We start from the raw sequence: 23,775 nt of genomic DNA on the forward strand, positions 1-23,775 counted from the left end.
TAATTTAACCTTTGATTGTAAAAAAAAATTGCAATAAATAATAATTCAATGATAACAATAAAAAAAAATGTATGAAAAAATCAGAAGTTATGAGTGAAATAAATTTTATGTACTTTTCATGTCAATTCAAACATTTTTACAGAGGTTAATATTAATAAAGCAATATAATTAAATTAAAAAAAAAAGCTAAAAAAAAATCTATGTATATGAAGTCGGATTCGGACCGATTTGTGCATGGTTACGAATCCGACACGTTCTCACTTACACCACATAACTACTTGAGCGACGTGAAACAAAATTAATATATAAACTAATATAAAATACTGATACGGACACCACAAAAAATTGTAATGCAATGTGGTCTCCACGACAATGCAATTGTGTAACTGTCCACTTTATTAAAGAATTGGAGGATCGTATCTCACTTTAAAATAAAAATTAAGTGCAGCTAAAAATGTGTATGAGTAATTTAATAGGCGTGCAAGGAAGTCATGTGATGTCCACATCAGATTTTTTAAAATAACATACATACAAATGTCACAAAAATAAGTAAAATAATTTGCCTTTTTTTATTAAATTTTATTCCACTATTTTACAATTATTTTTGAATATATGTTAAATTAAAGTAACTGAATACATGCAGTAAATAGACCAGAAAAAATTAGTCATCTTGAAATTGGAAAAAAGCCCGTCGAACAGCCAAATAGTTTCAAAATTTTACCGTTCTTCTAAACGTATGCAAATAATTTTGAAAAACTGGTTTACAAATTTGTATCTCCTGTGAGTCGCAATACTTTTAACTTGTTTTACTCAATTTATTTAAACAAAATCCGTGATAAATTTTTTTTTTTTATCGTATCGTTGTACCGTGTTGATGACAGCTCACATATAATGTTATCTTAACCGGAGAAATTTAATTTAAATTATTACATTTTAAAATTCATCATCGTTGTATTTCTAATTAGTTATGGATCGGAACGACTGCATAACTCTTGTGTTAATAATCTTCAATATTTTTGTGTTTGGCCTGATCTGTATTTAATAAATAAATGGATATTAATTTATTGACTTATATCCTTCAATTTATTATTCATCTTGACAATATATAACGCATAAGAAATTTTGTTACGCGCCTATTAATATTTAGACATTTTTGAGTTTCTCAATCCAGTCGTTTACAATTACAGGTCCAGGACCAAGGTGTTGATCCGAATTTGAGAGACGCTGATGGAGCGACGCCGTTACACTTCGCTGCAAGTCGTGGACATCTAGATTGTGTAAGATGGCTTTTGAGACACGGTGCTAAATTATTAGTCGACAAATTTGGTAAAAGTCCTATAAACGACGCCGCTGAAAATCAACAAATGGAGGTACATTTTACGATAAATTAAAAATATTAGTTTATATTATTAATGTAATAGTTAATTATTTAAAAAAAATTATAAAGTGTTTCAAAAGGGACGCAATCAAATTTTGATTTTATATATTCGTATATATATATACGAATATATAACGACTATTTTTACCCGTTTTTACCCGTTTCATGCCACTTGCCGCTTTTTGTAATGTTTATTCACAAATTTTTGAATTCTTACACTGAAATTTTTGACATTTTTCAGTTCATCAACACATTTGTTGATGAACAGAGTTTTGTAAATTTTTTGATCTAATTGTGAAGATGTTGGTTTTGAGATGAAACGGTGACCAAAATATTTTAATATCACGGCTATCTATCTGTTTATTTGTAATACGATAGGTAACGCCATCTTACTAAACTTTTATAAAGTTTTATAAGTAAGTATTTAAAATAAATCTTATTTGGAAAATACGTAACTGATACAACACAAGTGATTGAATGAATACTGAAATGGTATTGGCGCATGACATAGATATTTCAACTGCAATTTTAGATAAACTTAAGTATAGTGTTGTCTGAAAAATAAAGTAACATAAAATTTATCCATGCGTTAAGTTTCACACACTTATTCTAAGGGTCGCGTTCTTTTTAAGTACCGATTATATACGTATAATCAAGGAAATCCCTGCATTCACAATTCAGTATAAATTCTTAAGCAAAACTCTGTAAATATTTGAGGTAGATGTGAATGTCTATGTTTAAAAGCAAACCTTCTCTATCTAACATATTCGAGTATGATCTCTAATTTATTATTCTATTTACTTGTCCTTGCTCTTTAATGTGCGAGTGTCGCAAGTAGAATAGATTTTGATTTATTTTTATATTTTATATTTTGTTCTACTATGAAATAAAGTTGTTTTTTATCTATTTATGGACAAATGTTCTTTAGCTTCAGATTTTCTTTTTTTTAAATTAATAAACTTCTTGCATAACTGGAGTGAGAAAAGTGGCTGAACTAATAATATAGCGTTACTCTGACATGTTACTTTTTTGTCTATTACAACTCGATTTAAATGTAACACAAATAAAGAAATCAAAACAAGTAAATAATTTTTTAATTTTTAAGTTAATGGGACAATAAACAATTTTTTTTTTATTTTTTATGACGAATTTTAATAAAAACTTTCTTTTTATATGTTGAAAGAAATTATTCGTCAGTCATATAAGCCTAGTTTTTTTGGAATAAAACCTAAATAGAAATATTAAAATAAAAGTTAGTAACTTAAAAGTAGCTCAGAACCACCTACATTGGAGGAAATCTCAAGCGATATAACGCTTTTTAATTTCTCTAACATGGTACCGCTGATATATTAGGTTATTATGTACTAATAGTTAGGTATATATATATATATATATATATATATATATATATAAAATAGTTAGGTTAGATTATACTAGTAGGACCGGGCTGTTTTTAAAACAGTCATGACTGTTTTTAAATTTTAACCATGATTTTTTATACTTTTGACTTTAAATGTATTAATTTTAACGCCTGATGATGACTTCAAATTAAGCCGAAAGATCTAGAGTACATATCAAGGTGCTGGTAAGGTGGATTATATTAATTGTTAATTTATTCATAACACCTTTTACTGAAGGGCGCTGTATTACGCATTTAACCTAATCCGTGAACGGACTCAAACCCAAATTTAAATCAAAATAGTCATTTCAATCAGTTTAAATGTGCTATTTTTTGCAATATATTTCTCATTACAGAATATATATATAAATTTTTCTGTGTAAAAATAAATTATTCAGCTTGTTAATTGTCTGTACTTGTACGTTGTTACTATTATTGCTAGCTTCTTATTATTGTTCTTACCAACAGTATTTATGCTGGTTTTAAAATGTTATCTCAAAATGCAGTTTAAAAAGTCAACTATTTGTGTGAATTACGAAAATTTTTAAAAGAGAAAACAAAAAGCACAAAATATCTTTCTTAGAAAAATTCTTAAGTTATAAACTAGTCTGTTTTATTAAAGCATTAAATACTTTTTTTAAACCACAAAATTTCACAGCGAACTTTATTATATTATAAATAATTTTATTTAGTAACACGTACAATTATCCTAGAAATTTATTTACCGTGATATTTTTACTACCGTTTCCTTCACATTAATATTTTCACCGATTGTTAGGTAAAAACAGTTTTATTATTTTTTCGTTTATTTTTTTAATATTTAGTTTATCTATCTTCTGAAATCGATTTAATGTGAAATTTAACTATAGTACGACATCAATTCTAGAATTATTGAAAAATAGAATATCCTATCTTACAGACTTTCTCTGATTGAATTATATAATAATAAAACTGAGTCGGCTTTTCTAATACGATCCGATCTCGAATATTGTCTATACATTAATGCGATATTTGATATATTCTTTATTTAGATAGTTCAGAAAAAATTGATCATTTGTAAGCAAATTTCATTTTTGATTCGATTTTTAATTTAAATTTAGATTTATAAATAAATTTCATTAAAATTTAAGTCAGGAAAATATAAATGATTTCTTGAAAAGTGTAGAATAAGAACATTTAGTTTACCCAGTGAACTACATGGAACTAATATGGTCTCTTAATATAAAAAACCGATACGTATTTTCACTTCCTAACGCTGAGTAGGAAATAGTTATTTTTCTTTCCTTCCTAAATAGTTAAATTTTTTTCGAAGGTTTCAGTATATTAAAGTAATAAATTATATATACTATATAATATAATATTTTAAAGAATTTAGATAAAAAATTATACAGTAATTACAGTACGCCTAAAAGAGTAAATTATTAATACTTCCACCTGAAAATTATAAAAAAAATAAAAATAAAAGCTGTACAGATAACACTCATAACAAATAGAAACTTTTCAATATTTACATTTTTTTGCGGCTACTCGTTGATCAGATCCTAATAAATATAACTGCATTCCTAAACTAGAATCTAATTACTTTAATTTACATGCTTCTTGCTTTGATAATCGGTTCTATTCTTTTAAAACAATTCGGAATCAAATCTATCTAATTCTTATAAATAATTCCCAGTTCTTCTTCCTCTTCTTTTTACAGGTGCTGAAAATTAACTAGTCTAACCGCGTTCACACATATAATTTTTAATTCCGTACACACTCCCATGATTCACGAACTGAGTTCGAATATTCTTTGTACAGTTGGTCGAATAAAACCGTATGTTAGCATCAGGATCGTTTATTTTCCTGAATACTTGCAATTTTGAAATTTTATAAGGTTTAAAATTTGATAAGCGTAACTCACAGGAAGTTTTAATACATATTTTATAATTTAATATCTTACTCCTTATATTTGAGTGTCTTATCACTTTCTACAGCACTTAACAAGTAAGCAGTAAATGTTAGATCTTATACTTTTGTTAAATTGATATGTGCTATTCATAATCACATATCTGAAGGTCAATCAAAAAGAGGCTTCCATAAAAAAAAGATCGGTTTAATTAAGCCTAGACGTCTCAAAAAAAAGATTCTTTGTAAATAATAAATCGATTGTAATATTTAACAATGGGATGGCTTTAAATAAACCTTTAAAACAATTATTTGAAGCAAAAGAAGCTACACTTTTGAGAAAACGTGCTGCCAGGTAAAGATTTTTTCACATTCTGTTTATAATAACAAAAAAACCATATTTAAATATTTTTTATAGAAACGCGTTATTTTTTATCTACAGTTTATACTTTCTAAGTTTGCAATATTTTCACCCGTATTACACCCTCTCTAGGAATGTTTTCCCCGCATTACTCTGACCTTCCATTCTTCTCAAAGATGAATGCCGAAAACTGTTAACTTCAGAGACGGTCGTCGATAAGGTGACGGCCGGTTCGCTCTCCCTGCGGGTTCATAAACCCGGTCGTGATGGTCAATAGCCACGCCACCTGCGGCTTTTGTCTAGCCTGAAGCTTCGTCTTCTGTCATGAAGTTCATAGCCGACCGATGCAGCCAGCGATCGCTACCCGGTACCGCTATAATGTACATCTCCCTCTATTGTAAGAACACTGCAGCTTCTATTGTAACCTCTTAGTTTAATTTTTTATTAATACTGCTGGCGTGAAGTTTGATGATCGATTGTATCTCTCTCCTCATCCCTTTTTATATAGAAATTAATATCATCAATTTCATTGTTTGCTTACTTAATATCGGTTATTGAATATCATATATTAAACATCTGTAATATCTGTTAATAATCTACTTTTTTTAAACGTCTTTAATATTTAAGGTGAAGGCATTTAATGTTTGTTTTTTTTAGGAAGGTTACTCTGCTGTTTATTTTGAATATATTTTAGGTAATAAAATAGGTTAGGATCTACAGTAACATCTAATTTAATTATTATATGTTACGTCATTAATCCTATTTAACTTTAGATAGACAAACTATTTTTAAATAAAATAAAATTACCTAAAATAAAGAGGATTTGCAATATAGCAAAATGTAGTTTTTTAAACCAAATATTGTCGTTACTAGAAGCAGGCTTGACATTTTAGTCTGTTTTAAATTATCTAAACAATAATATTTAATATTCTTTTTATTTATCTATACGATAAGTAAGTATTTTATCTGTTAATTGTTAGATTAATGAGCTAATGATAAAAGTAATAAAATAACACGATCTAGAATTCAGAAATAGAAACTGAAATTAATATTCTTATAATTTATTGAAGACGATCTACTTTAATATATTTCATTTATAAATAAAGGGTTTAAAATTTTCATACTCTTTTTCATAAATTAATAATGTTTTTTCGTTAACATGAATAAACAAAAATTGTACATGAAAATACCAACATTACTTTTCATTGGTTTTCATTATCGATATAAGTTTTGATCGACCGATCTCTCTTTTTAATTTTTTACGAACTCATATTTCAAAAACGCCTGCTGTAGACGCATCCGGATTTCGTTTTATTAACTATTTTTAATTGTAAAATAATACAATAAAAATACGGTATAGAATAATCCTCGAGACAAATTTATTGTCGTTATTTCTTACTTATTATTTTTCTTCCTTTTTAACGGAGTTTTTTTCTTATTCAGACCTCAAGATATGTCTAGTTTATTTTTTCTGTTTTACAACTATATAAAAATCAGATGCCGTTTTCTTTCAGTTATGGTTACCTGATACGGGATACAAGTCGCTCCCGAAAATGGTGTTGTCATATTCAAAAATAAAAAGCACTCCGTGTCGGGTTGCTATAGAAATGAAGAAGTGAATTGTGAATCGGCTTTCTTTTGGCTTCTATTAGCGAGCCGCATATACTGTTCACATCAGCATGCCCGTTGAAATGTATGCGTTACAAAAACCCAACAATTAAGTAAAAATTAGTTAATTAAATTTTCAGTCACCATCTTCTTTTCAAAGACTTACTTTAATCAGAATTAATCTTATAAGAATTAAAATCAATAAATCTTTTAAGAATATTTTACCGTACAGTTTAAAGTAAGAGCAACGGTTTAAAATATAGTGACCGGTGGTGGTTAGATTTTTTCTTATTCTGAATTCAAGCCTTTCACGATATCATTTCATATAAGCATGCATTTTATATCTGCTTTCCAAAGTTAAACGATCGGAGCTGAAATGATAGAAATCTGTCAGTAACCGAAAAAATTTTTTTTAATTTTGCTATAACCTAAATTGGTTACAAATTCGTTGAATACATAATTAAAATAATTCTTAACCCACCGAGTTGGTCTAGTGACAAACTCGAAATCAGCTGACTTCGAAGTCTCAACGAGTACATTCTTTTATAGTTTTATTCGGTTTAAATACTAGATCGTGGATACCGACGTTATTTGGTGGTTGGGTTTCAATTAACCACAAGTCTCAAACAAATAAACAAACAAACAAACTCAATCGACAAACTCAGTCTCAAACTCAGGTCGACCACTCCTTAGTCGACCTCCGTTTGTTCAAGATTACAAATTTACCGGTACAGTTACATAACACTGATAAGTCGCTAATGACTTTAGTTGCTGATGTGACTATAAATAAAAGTATTTTTTTAAAATAATTCTTAGTAAAATTGTGATATATGTATTATTCCACTCTCTCCTACTAACGTTTGAAAGAACTCGGAGTTAAACGATCTCTATCTCCATCGTGTAACGGGTGTATGCGAGTTAATTATTAATGCTAGTCTTTCTAAAATCCGACAGATACTTTAAAAAAATAGTAATAATAAATAGATTATTGTGAAATCATAAACTGAAAATAATTATATTTTCTTGGAATCAAGTATTAAAAAGATTATTTACTTGAAATCAGTTTTTAATCGATTTTTAGCCGTTTTTAATAATTTAAAACATAATAGTAGATTTGGACGTAAATTATCGTTATAAAAACTTTTAAAAGAAGTGAAAGACTGTTTACTGTTTACCTTTTCACTTAAACATCTACACAATTAAATTAATTAATTAATTAAGAAGTGCATGTGGATGTCAAATAAAAAAATATCGATTATCCATTAAAGAATTTAAAAAACGGAACGCTAAAAGATAAGTAAAATAATAATGACATAAAAAGAGAAAAATCAATATAATAAAGATTAAAAAAAATCATTCCTGTAATATTCTGAGAAATACTTCTATTCTTATAAGTTTACGCTTATCTTAAGATAAGAACTTAGTTGTTTATATTTAGATTTATAACAATGAAATCACCTGATGACAATTTACTGAATAAATGAAAATCCAATTTTTCATTCCGTCGTGACCGATTTGAAGGCTCAGTGTTTGTGACTTAAGACACTTTTTCTGGCAATACAGCAGTATCTTTACAAAATTAAGACGTGAACTTATAATTATCCGTTCGATAGAGAGATAGTGAGAAAAACACTAAGGTTGAAAAAGAAAATTCAAAATGGATGCTTTCAATATTTCAGAGGTAATTTTTTTATTTAATACGCCAATGTAAAACACCATTCCAACATTGTCCATTATTTACTTATTACACATCATGAATTACCGCATTAATTTAAACAACTTTTATAATTAACACGTCTAGTACTTCTCGGCTTGTTTTGAGTACCTGAATGTAGTTATTACTAAAATCTTTAATTACTATATAATTAGAATTACTAAAGTTATTAAATTATGTTTCATGTTATTCAGTGCCTAAACGTGCTCGTCCAACACGGAACAACTCCAGATTATCACGATTCCGCTCAAGGACGTCTTCACGGTTGCACTTGCCGTAAAGGGGATCCTCATGACAGAGTAAGTAAAAATCATGTTACAACAGTAATGAATTCAATGCTGTGTTATTTGTGTCGTACGATGAATGTTACCTTTTATCGAGGGAAAATTACTGATAGTTTTCTTCCTTTAGTATTATATTAAAAATAACTTTTTCAGCTGTAACCACACTACGTTTTGAAATAATAATAATAGAAAGTGAAATAATAATATAATAACATATAATTCTGTTATATTCTATTGCTTCAGTTTTTGTTTTGATAATAGAAAAAAGACATTTTAAAATGTCAAAATTAAGAAAATATTTACTTAAGTAAATAAAGAATTAAATTATTAAAAATTTAATTATTTCTGTAATTACTTGTACTTTTATAAAACGAGCGGATGAAACGTTAAATCGAAGAAACTGGGCACAAATAAAAATAATTTCTCAAAATTCCTCTTAAAAGGTAAGTATACTTAATCTGTTACTAACGAGAGGATTTTTGCGGCTTATTCCCTTCACATAAGAAGCGACATTAAGAAAGGTCTGAGCACTGAATAAATCAAAGATTAAATCTTTCAGGTAAACAAGGTTTGAAAACATACGGTGTATTACATGTTTTCTAGAATGAAATTGAAATCAATACCGTAGCGTAAAATGTAAAAGAAATCAGTCATAACTTGTCCCCTGAGTAATATTGAAAACCGTTGTAATCGAGCGACCAATTTATATATAAAATATAACATTGCTGCAAAACATAACTGATCAATAAAAAATTTATATTTTATACAGATAATCGCTTAAATTTACATCTATGTAATATCATAGACTTTTTTATTGTTACGAAGTGATAGATACTTATGACAGTCTCTCAAAGACGCCATTTAATAAAATGAAACGGTTTGAAACGTTACCTTTGTAATAAAAATTACTTAATATTATTTTGTATCTGACGGCTCAGAGAATTATAAATCTATTGATTTTGTGTTTGTTTTTTTGTGTGAATTTTTTTTTATTCGTAGGTTTTTTATCTTTTTTATTTTTATTTATTTATAATTTTTTTTTTTTGTTGTAATAATTAAATAAGATTTACTGAAAATAAGATAGAAATAATGAGTTTTTATGAAACTTAATTATTTAAAACAGGAAAAACATTGTGAATTGCTGAAATAATTCTTTGTCTGACTTTTTCAAATTCTTCCACACATATTCTAAAATACAATTTTCAATATTGTAACCGCAATTCTACCAAGTCTACGTTTTATAACGCTCGAAATAGTTTTCAGTTTTTTTAGTATTTACAGTACTTTCTTCTGAGTTTAAGAAATAAGGTATTCACGATTTTATGAATGAACATTTTCTACTTCATTATAATCTTTCCAACAACCGCTACTAAATTTAGCTGCTTCAAGGTATATACCAATACAGGATTACTTAGAGCTCGCGTGTCTATTCAGCTACTTTTTAAAGCAAATTTTATCGATCTTTTACCCCGTACAGTATTTCTTATTCTCTCCACGTGATATTTAGTTGACATCTCAATAAAACATCAGCTTCTATAATTTTGTCTGTATCTCCTATTTTTTTGTTTTTTGGTGAACTAGATAAAAAATATATTTTAAAAGCTGCTCAAAATCACTTGATACCACACCACTTTATTTCCCCGACTCAGTTTATTTATTAGTAGTAGACTATAGATTAGTAATAGATCTGAATATCATAATGTTGGCCCCGTGTAGAATTTATATGAAAAGTATATTAATTTATCATAATTTTAAAATAGTTAAGGATTTCATATATCAATAACAAAACGTTTTTTTTCAATTTATACTTCAACATGGTAATAAATTAAGTTACGTAGAAAAAAATTACAGTAAATATTGTACTTAGTACTACTATAATTAGTAGTAAATTTATACCAGGAGCTTAGTTAATTAACAATCTGAATATGAAAACAAATTAATCGTATAATAATAAATAAAAATAAAGCAAATTTCAGCAAGTAAGATCGTTTCATAAAATTGATATTTCCATTCCGCCGTGAATCTCGAATATTTACTAGTAAAAAATAGAGAAATAAAACAGATTGCTTACAAAAATACAAACGTGAAGGATCGTTTAAAATATTAACAATTTCTTGCTCACGTACACAGTGTAATTTCAATTCATTAAAATTTAATTTATACACAAAAAATATATTTTTAGTTCAATGAAAGTGGCTAGAATTAAAGTAAAATATTAACTCAGATAAAGAATAACTTATGAATAATCTAATATTAAAAAGAAAAAGTTCTGCTCAAAATTAACGCGCATTAAAATTTTCTTGAAAAATACAATTACTTTATTTTCATTAACCTAACATTATTAATTTTTTTTTGTGATGAATTCAACTTATAATCTTAAAGTAAAAAAAATATCAAGCGCGATCGAGATTCAATCCTTAAACTTTCCGAGTGAAAGACAGAGACTTTTACTTCCATTCCGTCTTGGATCTCTGACATTTATTAGTAAAACGCAGAGGAAAAAAATTGCTTATAAAAATACAAAACGATTGAAGTAAAAAAACTGATTTATATTTTTAAATCACATAATTTATAATAAGCAGAAAAATTTTCAAGTTTTCAATTTCTTTTTTGGCTGCTCTGATGTGTAATTCAAAGATTAAGAAAGATAATTTCAAGTAACATAGTCTCTTGCTTTGATACTATTTCCATCCTAGGCAAATTTCTGAGCAAGTTTTGGTTCTCTTTCTGAAGAATTTTTGATCTCTATTTTTGTCTTTTTATATATTGCTTAAAATTACCCGACTTTTTGCACGTTCTTTTAAAAATATAACACAAGATACGGGGATTCACCACCGATTTTCTGTTACTTCTGGCGAGATCTTTTGCTTCATTTTATATTTATTTTCCAGAATTAAATAAGTGAATATAATAAGGCCAATTTATTTTGTAATAAGCTTTCTACGCTTTAAATAATTACATACATCTTACTATTTACCTCTTAAGAAAATCAATTTTTTTCAATTATTTATCAAATGTAACAATTACATCTCATATAAACATAAATTAATATGTTGCAGTTAATGTTCTAAACTTAAGTAAGTTAACTCGTAACCTATTTTTCTTAATACTCAAGAAGAAGTAGTCGGAAGTTTTGTAAATACATTTGTTTGTTTTTCTCTGTACTCGTAAATTTTTAATTTTCCTGAAGCTCTTAGTTTCTACGAGAAAAAGCCATTTCTACAATCTACTTGAAATTGTGGACTTATCTATTTGAACTGTAGCCGGTCTCCTGGAATCGACTCATAATAGAATGCAAAGCTTTTAATAACTGAGTAATAACTAACTGGCTACAGTCCTCATGAAATTATTCAGTAACTCTAATAGTTTCAATTTCTGCTAGATCTTTAACTGTATTTGTACGTAATAGCCTAATATTTTGTATAAAGTTACATCGATAAAACGTTCGTCCTTTTTTCTTTCTTTTTCCTGTTTAGCGTCCGGTAATCACCTTTCAAATAATACATCAGAGGATGAATGAGGATGATATGTATGAGTGTAAATGAAGTGTAGTCTTGTACAGTCTCAGTTCGACCATTCCTGAGATGTAGTTAATTAAAACCCAACCACCAAAGAACACCTGTATCCACAATCTAATATACAAATCCGTGTAAAAATAACTGACTTTACTAGGACTTGAACGCTGGAACTCATAACTGGCCAAGAAACATTGGCGATTAAAAAAAAACTATTGAAAAAAAAACGTTCGTCTAACAGAAAATAATCCTACCCTAATAAAGGACATTTGTATGTGTGTCTATCTATTTATGTGCGTGTGTCCGTCCCCCTTAGCTTACCACCGGAATGTACCGATCACTAGCGGAAAATACCGATTCGTAAGTACATGTCTTGTGGTGGTCAGGTGTATACTTGTTATATTATTATATATCGATATATCGCATATATATGCGAAATACATATTAATAATATATTTTTTACTTCCTTGTAATTCGAAGTAATGTAATCGCGAAAAATTTCGTTTTTCAGATTTCAACGGAAATATCCATTTTGACTAGTTTCGGCGTGACTTCTGTACGTACGTATGTATCTCGCATAACTAAAAAACGATTAGCAGCTGTAGAATGTTGAAATTTTGGATTTAGGACTGTAATAACATCTAGTTTTGCACCTCCCCTTTTGATTGTAATCGACTTGACCAAAAATGTACAAAAAAGCCCAAAATCCAAACAATTTGGATTTTGGACTTTTCTTAACTGCAGTAATAAGCCCTCGCTGAGAGCTTTTCAACAATATATCGTAAGCGGTACTTATACTTATTGGTTCCAGAGTTATAGTCAAATAAAATTTTAATTAATAAAATATTTGGATCTTACAAGGGGAAGGCACATTGGTTCGAATCCGACTTTATTTCCTTTTTTTAAATTTAAATATATTGATTTATTGGTAATTATTAACTTGTGACTGTAAAAGAATTTTACAAAAAATAATAATTCAATAACAAAAAAAAAAATAAAAAAATATCAGAAGTTATTGGTAAAATAGAATTTTATGTACTTTTCATTTAAAAAAAAAATGTATTTATGTAATTTAATAGGCGTTCAAGGAAGTTATGTGGTGTCCACATCAGATTTATGTGATTGTTTTTCTTCATAAAATAATGAACTATAAGCAAAAAGAAGGCACGGTACTCCCTCCGTAAAAAAAAAGGTTTTCTTCATAAAATAATGAACTATAACCAAAAAGAAGGCACGGCACGCCCTCCGCAAAAAAAAAAAAACTGAAAAAAGAAGAAACTGATCGGTGCATTTAAAAACCTTAGTAACGCTGTTAGGTTATTTTTGCAAAATGAATCCCGTGACTTTAAGCTGGGCAGCCGATAGCAATTCTAAGATCAATGCAGGGTGTCAGGAAAAAATGTAACTCTTCCTGAAACATTTTAATAATAATCTAACTTAAATTACAAGAAATATCGCGTTAGTTTTGACCGGATTTCATTAAGAATTTGTTATATTCGAAATCGGCGTCCAATGACCGGTTCAATCGATGTTCATTGATTTGTGTACATCTAACGCGGTTTTTGTTAGAAGTATGCCTCAGTTTTTGTTTTCAGATACTCGGAGAGCCTTTAAAATATCTTATCACCGGTCAAACCTTGTAAATAAAGTTGTCATTATTATTAATTTTACAGTTTAGTAATCAATATACCACACAGTTCAGGTATCAGAGGATAAAACGAGCGCAATAAAAATAAATGCAATAAAGAAACAATTTGTCGAAATCGAGAAATAGGGACATTTTACATATATCACTTTTTCCAGTCATACTTCTAGTTCGCTTCTTGTTTACCGGAACTGAGTTTTCTTTACCTAATTAATTTTTTTTGTCTTCAGTCATTTGACTGGTTTGATGCAGCTCTCCAAGATTCCCTATCTAGTGCTAGTCGTTTCATTTCAGTATACCCTCTACATCCTACGTCCCTAACAATTTGTTTTACATATTCCAAAAGTGGCCTGCCTACACAATTTTTTCCTTCTACCTGTCCTTCCAATATTAAAGCGACTATTCCAGGATGCCTTAGTATGTGGCCTATAAGTCTGTCTCTTCTTTTAACTATATTTTTCCAAATGCTTCTTTCTTCATCTATTTGCCGCAATACCTCTTCATTTGTCACTTTATCCACGCATCTGATTTTTAACGTTCTCCTATAGCACCACATTTCAAAGCTTCTAATCTTTTCTTCTCAGATACTCCGATTGTCCAAGTTTCACTTCCATATAAAGCGACACTACAAACATATACTTTCAAAAATCTTTTCCTGACATTTAAATTAATTTTTGATGTAAACAAATTATATTTCTTACTGAAGGCTCGTTTCGCTTGTGCTATTCAGCATTTTATATCGCTCCTGCTTCGTCCGTCTTTAGTAATTCTACTTCCCAAATAACAAAATTCTTCTACCTCCATAATCTTTTCTCCTCCTATTTTCACATTCAGTGGTCCATCTTCGTTATTTCTACTACATTTCATTACTTTTGTTTTGTTCTTGTAATATTAATATTATTAAACCTAATTAATATTATTTAAAAATTAATAATTTTTAAATAATATTAAACAATATCGTTTTCCTTATAGAAAAACGATATTGTTTTTCTATAAGGAAATATGAGTATTTTAATAAATTTTTAAATAAACTGCTCAGAAAAGCTGTCAGATCTAGATCTTCGATAAAATACTTTTCAATTACTGCTTGTAAAGTTATCGTTCTCGTAAGTCCATGTATTACAATTTGAAACGAGAAAATAGTTATATTGACTCGTTCGGCACAAGTGAATTGTTTGATACAAGTTGTTCCTTTTTAGGAGTAAATTACAATTTTAAGCGAAGGCTGCACTTTCGTAAACATTCTTACCGAAAACTGACAAAATATATCGATCCATTTCACTTTCGGCAAGTCTTGTAATAGCGAAATAATATTTGGATGTATGTTATTTTATTTAAAAACTAAATATACACTCTTTATTAGACTTAAAAAGGAGTATTTATATATCTATTTTAGCCTATATTTACTCTCTATTAATAGAATTTCACGTGAAGAAGGAATTATAAACAGTTATGTACTTCTCTACGGTTAGATCGCAAGGAATGTAGGTCATATTTGTTAGATAACGACACAGTCAGCGCGGCGACACTCTTCGAACGGTTACAGTCATTAAGAAAACTAACTAGTAGTTTATGAACACAGGTGCTTGCTTCTGACGTATAATAATCGTAGATTAGCTGCAGATATGTGAATGCGTACGTATGTGCGTGCACGTGTGTGTAAGACATATAATGACAGGTGAGTTTACATAAATAAAATTATTTAAGCGCATGGTAATAAGGAAATTATAATTTCTTCAATCACACTTAAAACCTCATCTGATAAATGAAGCAAACTGAGAAAAAATGTCTCCCTTTAAATTGATAAACCGTCTTTATAACGTATTCTTTATTTCTTTAAATAATTTTTTTATTCGTCTAGCTGTATAATTATAGTTACCTAATTTCAAATCGAGAAAAATCTTTCAAATGTTTATATTTAAACCTATATGTAATATAAAAATAAGAATAAAAATATTTCTTGTTTCGGTAACTGGAATTAGAATATTAGAGTACACAAAAAAAATCCATAACTGACCAACGAACTTGTTTTGCTTAATACGAATACAGAATACAACAATTTTATCTGTGCCACAAATTCTTGCATTCTTAATCAAAAAGAAGAAAGCAGGAAGTAATATATAACAGAGATTCTAACTATAAATGAAGTGTTTGTAAACGTAAAATATATTACATAAAAGTACATTTTTTCCTCAAATAAAAATTAGAAGTTATACTTGTTTTTTACATTATTTACTGTTAAGTTCTATACAGATTTTTAACATATGACTTGACTTAGCGACTTGATAAAACGATAAACCTACAAGCTAGTCAATTATATTATCATGAGTTAATATTTTTTTTCAGTAGAAAGACTCTTTTCGGTGAATAAAATGTTTGGTCAAATTATGTCTTTTACAACGCAAAAAAATGTTTACTACTATCCCCGGTCATTTGAATATCGATTCTTGACGTCATAGTTTCTGAACTCCCCCCTCTCACTCTCTGTCTGTCTGCATGTTTGTATGTGTGTGAGTGAATTTACTACAGACTGAATTAATGTTTTATGTTAATTTTATTTCAGTGTTCGTATGCGGATTGCGTGAATTTTTCTCCGAGCCGCGAACCGTTCTACTTACATCCACCTTCCATAAAGAAGGAACCACATGGTACACCTCCACAAGACGGTCTATATATAAATCCATTGTCTCAACAAAGCGGTTACGTGACTCCTATATCATCACAACGTCCCAATGATCCGTTCTTTTTGCACGATCCGAGAGAAGTATCTTACAATCGAGTCAAAGACCTCTTCAATTCATCAACGTCAGCGCAACCACCCCCGCCACCACCACCACCACCGCCTGCAAAATCACCGTCATCAACACCGCCTCCCCCACCACCAGCACAACCTCCACACACTTCTACAGCGCTTACCGGTCTCACAGGTAATATTAATTTGTTTACAAACAAACAATCCATTATTTATAACTTTGATAAATTTATTTTAATTTTTTGTTATAAAATACGTAATAACATTATCATTACACTTGTGACTGTTCACAACCGTTTCACATTGATAACAACGAATATTCTTTATCAAAAGAAGAGTTAAAAACTTTTACAACCGAGTAAACGAAAAATTTTATATTTATAGAAAATTATCTATTAAAATTAAAGGTTTGATATTTTTCTAACAAATTAATTAATTAATGAACGGAAAATTGTAGGTAAACAACAATGAAATAAGAAGCGTTAAGTTTTTGATTTTAATTCCTTTATTTTTGTTTTGCTTTTGTAATATTGTATAATTAACTTCATGTACCGTTTAACAATCGAATCGAACATTTATAGATTTTTATAAATAGTTCTTTGGTTTTTCTCTTTGCTGTTTTATTGTTACTTTTATATTAAACGTTAAATAATAAATTTATTTTATTCGTATTTCAATCAGATCACATAGAGAGAATTCCGCGTGGTTATTCCTTTTATCTCCACATACCGATGCACCGCAGAAATTTTGTACAGTTAATTTTGTGTTTATGCATTTACAGTTATTTTAATATTTATGCGTATTCTTCGGCTTAACTTTAAAAGTAATATAATCTCTTACAAAATACAATTTACATACGATTTATTGTATCTTTTGTTTCGATCAAATTCCATAGAAAAAAATAAAAATTTACGTCAAAGAATGTATTTTAATTTCAGTATTTTATGAATTTTTTTCAAATTACCTCTTGTAGAACTTACTAAATATTTAAAAATACCTAAAAAATATATATAAATTTTCGTCGCTTTTCAATTTTGTTTTTTTTTATGTAAATGTTTATAAGAAATATTATTTATTTAAGTCATACACAGAATTTTGTCTGATGATCCATAATTCTCATGACTTTATAATGCACCATCACCTACAAGATTTGGTTTCTGTTTTAACATTAAATTTTGGTATCTCGAAAATCATAAATGTACAAGTAACTTTCTAATACAGTCGGTAAAAAAAAGCCTGATATAATTTATGCTTGGGATTCGATTCCCGGCCTAGCTTCGATTTGTTCAGTATCTTTCCTTTATATATTCTATTCTTATCTTCTTTATTTGCTCATTAAAAACTGTCTGACTCCAGACTATAGTTGCATTTTTTATGTTTATAATAATGATGTTAAAGAAATGTCAGAGACTTTCTGGTAAAGCCCTACTACTTCATTAAGAAGCTAACATCATGCTGAACTCTACCGCTGACCGTCCAACGTTTATTATTAATATATAAAGGCCCTAATGGGGTTCTCAAGATGGCATAGGTATTGCAATCTGTTCTCTTGGTCAAGAAGATTATTTACAAGTCATTTCTGTGTACCGCTCTATTCCTTTTTCATTTACCTTAACTTCTATTGCCTTTATCGTTTTATCTTCTTAATTTTTCACATCCTTTTCATTCTGTTGGTCTTGAATTCGTTGCAGAAGGAGACTTCAATTTTAACCACTCCAACAGGGTTTTGACTAAATGATTTTAAGGGCAAATTTATTTATTTTAATGATTACGCTTTTATTTATCTTTCTGAGCCAACATATCGCCCTACTGCTGAATAAACAAACTGATATTCTGGATTTTTTCATAGTCCACAATATCAATCATTTCACTTCTATTGATTTCATTGATGAATTATCCTCAGATCATTTTTTTACCGCTCACTCTTTTTACTGCACCCATTCATGTCCCTCTAAAGCGTTTTTTAACTAGAGATAGAAATGTGTGAAATACCTTCCTAGTTACCGTTCATAATGACTTTAAACATTCCTTTAAAATCACTTGCTTGTATCAAAGTTCCGCTTAAGAATTTTATCACTATTCAACAAGCAGCCCGGTCTGCTTGCCCTGAAAGCCTCGGGACTTCCTCTAAAGTAGACCAATCTCCACTTAATCCTGATTTTATAGCTCATTCGTGAAAAGAGGAAGGCAAGTAAGACATTATCAAGCACTTTGAGACGAAGTGCTGATAAAATGGAATGTAATAGACTTAACGAATTAAACAGTACATTAGACGTTTTAAAACTGTTATTTTTAGTAATGAGATATTTTTTTACATAAGCCTATAAGCCTTCTTTCTCTCTGTTCGAAAACGTTTGAAAAATATTTGTTTCATAGATTTCTTCCATTAGTTCATAGCGCAATCCAAACCATCATTTTGGCTTCCTTTCTGAGCATCCCGTCCAAAGACTTCATTGAATTGTTGATTTTATCGCCACTGCTCTTGAAATAACATTCTATGCTGCCGGCATTTTTCTAGAAGTCATTTAAGCATTTTTTAGGGTTTGGATTAGTGAGCTTTTTTCAAACTCAAAATTTTGCCATCCCCAAATTATTTCATTCTGCAATCTTTCCAACCGATCAGTATTTTTCAGTGTCCAAAGGAACGCTCAGAGTAAAACCCTTTCCTGTCTTCAAGGGTTTATTATAACACTCCTTTTATACGTTATATTCACTTCTAGCATCCAAAATAATATTCTAAGTGAAGCTACACTTCTTACTCTCTTATTCCTGCACATTTACTCAACACGAGGCATATTTGTCCTCCAGTCTTTATTTATCAATTCCTACGACGGATAAAATTTTTTATCTTGGATTATACAATAACATAAAACCTTGGATGCGCACGATGACATAAAACATAAAATACTAGAAAACAGTAAGAAACAATTATTTACATACTTGGCAAACGATCGCGACTAATATAACACCTAGAGCTGGGTGCGTACAAGGCGATTCTCTACCGGTTTGGATGTACGGTTCCCTAATGTTTTGTTTTCTGGTAAGCCTTCTTTACTACCCAAACTATAACAGTTTCAAGCAAAATGTTTACGAATGATAGCTGACGTTTCTTTATTCATGACTAACGAAACGCTTCACAATGATTTACAAATACCGGACTTGAATGATGCTATCCTTCAAGTTATTTACGTTTCAAAATAAACCTTTGGAATTACTGATAACTAACTCATACACAACACCTAGATACGCCGCACTACCTTCCGGGAAAACACCGGAACAACTACGAAGGAAGTGAGTAGAGATATCTTACGTTAAGGTCGTTAGAAGACTTTTGTCAAGCAATTCTTTTTTATAATTTTTTTACACTTTTTTTTGTTTTCATATTTAATTTTTAACTCTTATTCTGACATACATAGGAGTTTCATTGCTGAGTGCACTTCTTTTCATCTCATTTCAAGTCATCTCATTTTTCATTATTACTTTTATTGATAGTTATTAACACAGTTAAAAGATAATAATAAAATGGAAAAAATTCAAAAAATACAAAAGTATTTTATTCTAACAGGTCTAATTCTACAATTCTGTTATAAAAATGGTAAAAATAAAATTTATTTATAGAATTCATTAATCACAAAGAAGTAAAAAAAATATATAAATAATGTTATTGTTTCTTTAACAAGAGATAAAAATTAAAAATCATGGCTGCCAAAAAACATTGCTGACAAACATTGCTCTTTAATGAAGGGTAATTACTAATATAAAATAATTAAAGAGCGTGCAGGTGACAATTATATATATATATATATATATATATATATATATATATGTTATTTGTATATAGTATAAGTTTTTTCAAATTTTTTTGAATTTATTTAAACATATATATATTTATTTATTTAAATAATAAATCGGCTTATGATAATAATCGGCTTATGATATATAAATAATGCCGGGTAACCTAAGTGTGGGATCATACTTCTAAATCGGTTCAGCAGTTGAGCTGCTAGAATATATAACACAAAATTTATTTGGATATATATTTTTTTGTAGCCAAAGAGATGTCAGCTCTTTTTTTATTTAATTCTTCCTCAGCCATTGCTATTCTTGTATATCTTTATTATATTTTGCTATAAATAAATTTATACTTGTATATTTCTCTACACATTTCGCAAACAGTTCCAGTTTGAAATGAAATGAATGTGTTTATTACATTTATTAAAATTACATGTATAACCGGTATACAAGATATTTTTATAACTAACACGTTTATTTGTGGTTTATTGCGTTATTTTTTTCCATAAATAGTAATTTTTTTACCATTTATTTATTTTTTTTATTAAGATCCCTTGTTGATCGGTCAAACTTTAATAGTTTGTTTTCATTTTATTTTTAAACACTATTCATTACATTCGATAGAATAATATTATGAACTTTATATTCTGTTTTACAGCGTTAGATTACAGGAGTTATTTTTATGGCCGCTAGGAAATACAATCGTATTACTTTTTACATTGTAACTCTTACATCATCATAATGTAATTCAATTGTACATATATAAATCAAAACTTATCAATACTTTCATAATAAATCGAGACAATAACAACTAAACTCAGTATTACAATAAAAATAATTTGAATAAAATTCATCGTGTAGTAGATAAAAAGGGAACAGAAATTGACCCCGACAGGGTAGTTTAACTTATTACTCTTGCTATTGTTCAGTAAGAATCATTCTCATACTCTAAATGGTACGGACCGTCTTCTGTTCCAAACAATAGATTTATAACAGTAGTCATCCGCTATATGGTCGAATGGTTATTTCTTAATTGTCTTTTCAGAGCGAAATATCTAATCTTTTCATTTGTCTTCAATAGACCACACACGTATTTAGAATTTTTCAATTAATACGGCTTTATTTACTTCATCTCATTTGCTATTTTATGCAAAAAAGTAATTTTATTATGTAAAAATTACATAAATGTAATTTTATGTACTTTTATTAAATGTCACTTTAAAATTATTGTCAGATAAACAACTTATAATAACTTCCAGTTTGTTTAATTTCATTCCTCCGTCCTTCTTATGCATGAAAAGAAGTTTTCTTCCTATGTTCGACAACACTGAAATTTGGCAGAATGATTACGTTCTGTCCAGTTGGTGTAAGGACAAAATAATTTCCAGGTTTTGAAAAAAAAACAGGAAACGATCTAGTATCCACGACGATACTAGATCGTGGATACCGATGTTCTTTGGTGTTTGAGTTTCAATTAACCACACATCTCAGCGATGGTCGACCTGAAACTGTACAAGACTACACTTCATTTACATTTATACATACCATCCTCATTCACCCTTTGAAGTAATACCTTACGGTGGTTCCGTAGGCCAAACAGAAAAAGAGAGGTTTTTGTCAATGAGGAATCTAAAAAGTGAGAAGAGAATATATAAAAATCACAAAAATAAGAGTTACTTCGCAGTCCTGAAGTTAAAATGGAGATAAATTTTCCATTCTAATATATCCATCCACGAATATATTTTTTTTACCTAAAAATCAAACAAAAGACTAAGTCTTAGAAAAATTACTGCCTCTGTTTTCGAAGGATTTAAAAAAAAATAAATTTAATATACTTGAAAAAAAATTACCCTAATGGAAGTAACCTTTTTTTTAATTTATTTATTATAATTTTTTATATCATGGATGAAAAAATAATGATATAAATTTATAAATAATATACACAGTAATAATAGCAGCCCATTTTTTAATTACCTTCTTCTCATTACCATAAACAATAATTTAAAAGCTTCTTAAACACATGATACTTATCTATCTCGAAGACAAATTTCAAATATCTATATCGATAATGGTGCAAATCATCTCACTACTAACAAAAATCCGTTACATTAAGTCTGAATTTTACTTTAATCTTACAGCGGTTTTCTCTATGCATTCGGTGACCTTTGTACTGTCGTTTAATTAATTTATGTAAATTATATTAATTATATCGTTTATATTTGTTATTTATTGTAAATTAACGTTTCTCGTAGTTGAATTTTTTCAGTAACGGTTCTTACGCCGGCCTCCGTGGCGCGAGTGGTAGCGTCCCGGCCTTTCATCCGGAGGTCCCGGATTCGAATCCCGGTCAAGCATGACATTTTCACACACGTTAAAAATCATTCATCTCATCCTCTAAAGCAATACCTAACGGTTGTCCTGGAGGTTAAAAATAGTAACGTTCTTACACCAGCATTAATTTGTTTTTTTTTATTTTGATGAGTGTCCGTTTACGAGTCCGTTAATGCTGTTATTTGTTGGTTTTTTTTTTCTTTGCCGGTGCCTAAAAAGTTTTTAAGGTTTTTTCTTTTTTAGAATTTCTGAAAAGAAATATAATTTTTTTAATTTTTAGTGCTACGTCGTACGTATGTTTTGATGTTTGCCCGAACATTAAAATTAACAATTTTTCACATTATTAAACAATTTACAAGTAAATCTACAATCCACCTAAGTAAACAATCTGTATCTTGGCCGTTTGCCAGTCAAAACTGCCAAAAACCCAAAAGTCATTTTTTGGGAAAGTGAACCGAGTTTATTGTAATTTTCCTTCTTATTAATTTTTAATTTAATATTAATCGGTAAAAACGTTTTATCAGAAGTATTCAACAACTACGATATTTAATTGTATGCGAAATGTATTCGTGCATCACAAAAACTAATTGACCGATGTTAACGAAATCAAATTATAATGATTGATTATAATAATTTAATTTTAATTATATAATATTATAATAATTGATTATAATTTCAGTCAATATCTCTTTTTCTTAAATTCCTTCAGTAGAGAAAACAAAATAATTGTTAGTTTTTGTTTTACAACGATATCTCCAGAAATATTTGTATAATCTTGTTATGAATAATACGTAAACTTGTTTAAAAGACTTCTTATTTTAACGAATATATTGTTATACAACAGCAAATTATAATTTAACAGAAAAATATCATTTGAGATTAAGATAAATCTCTGCAAAATAATTTAATTTGCCATTCCTTTAGGAAAAACACGTATATTTTCTGATCTTCGCTTTTGCACTGTATGACTATCAGTCATAAATGTTTAACCTGCAAATCTTTTAAGTTAAATAAAGAATAGTTTAGCGTTGAACATCAACATAAGCCCGTCGAAATTCAGATGATTCAACCCATCAATCTCTATGAACCGTCAATCCGATTACCACAGG

The 23,775-nt window shown here is 28.8% G+C and overlaps 1 protein-coding gene across 1 annotated transcript in view; it reads left to right on the forward strand.

Annotated features, from left to right (window-relative positions):
* Positions 1-23,775, forward strand: part of f (espin protein forked) — a 200,261-nt gene that overhangs the window by 133,935 nt on the left and 42,551 nt on the right. The window contains exons 4-6 of the mRNA XM_075382154.1: positions 1,188-1,370; positions 8,542-8,646; positions 16,355-16,718. Coding sequence (XP_075238269.1) covers positions 1,188-1,370; positions 8,542-8,646; positions 16,355-16,718 — 652 coding nt within the window. The remainder of the gene's footprint in view (positions 1-1,187; positions 1,371-8,541; positions 8,647-16,354; positions 16,719-23,775) is intronic.

The sequence above is a fragment of the Lycorma delicatula genome, chromosome 1, assembly GCF_047948215.1.
Source record: "Lycorma delicatula isolate Av1 chromosome 1, ASM4794821v1, whole genome shotgun sequence".
Taxonomy (NCBI): Eukaryota; Metazoa; Arthropoda; class Insecta; order Hemiptera; family Fulgoridae; genus Lycorma; species Lycorma delicatula.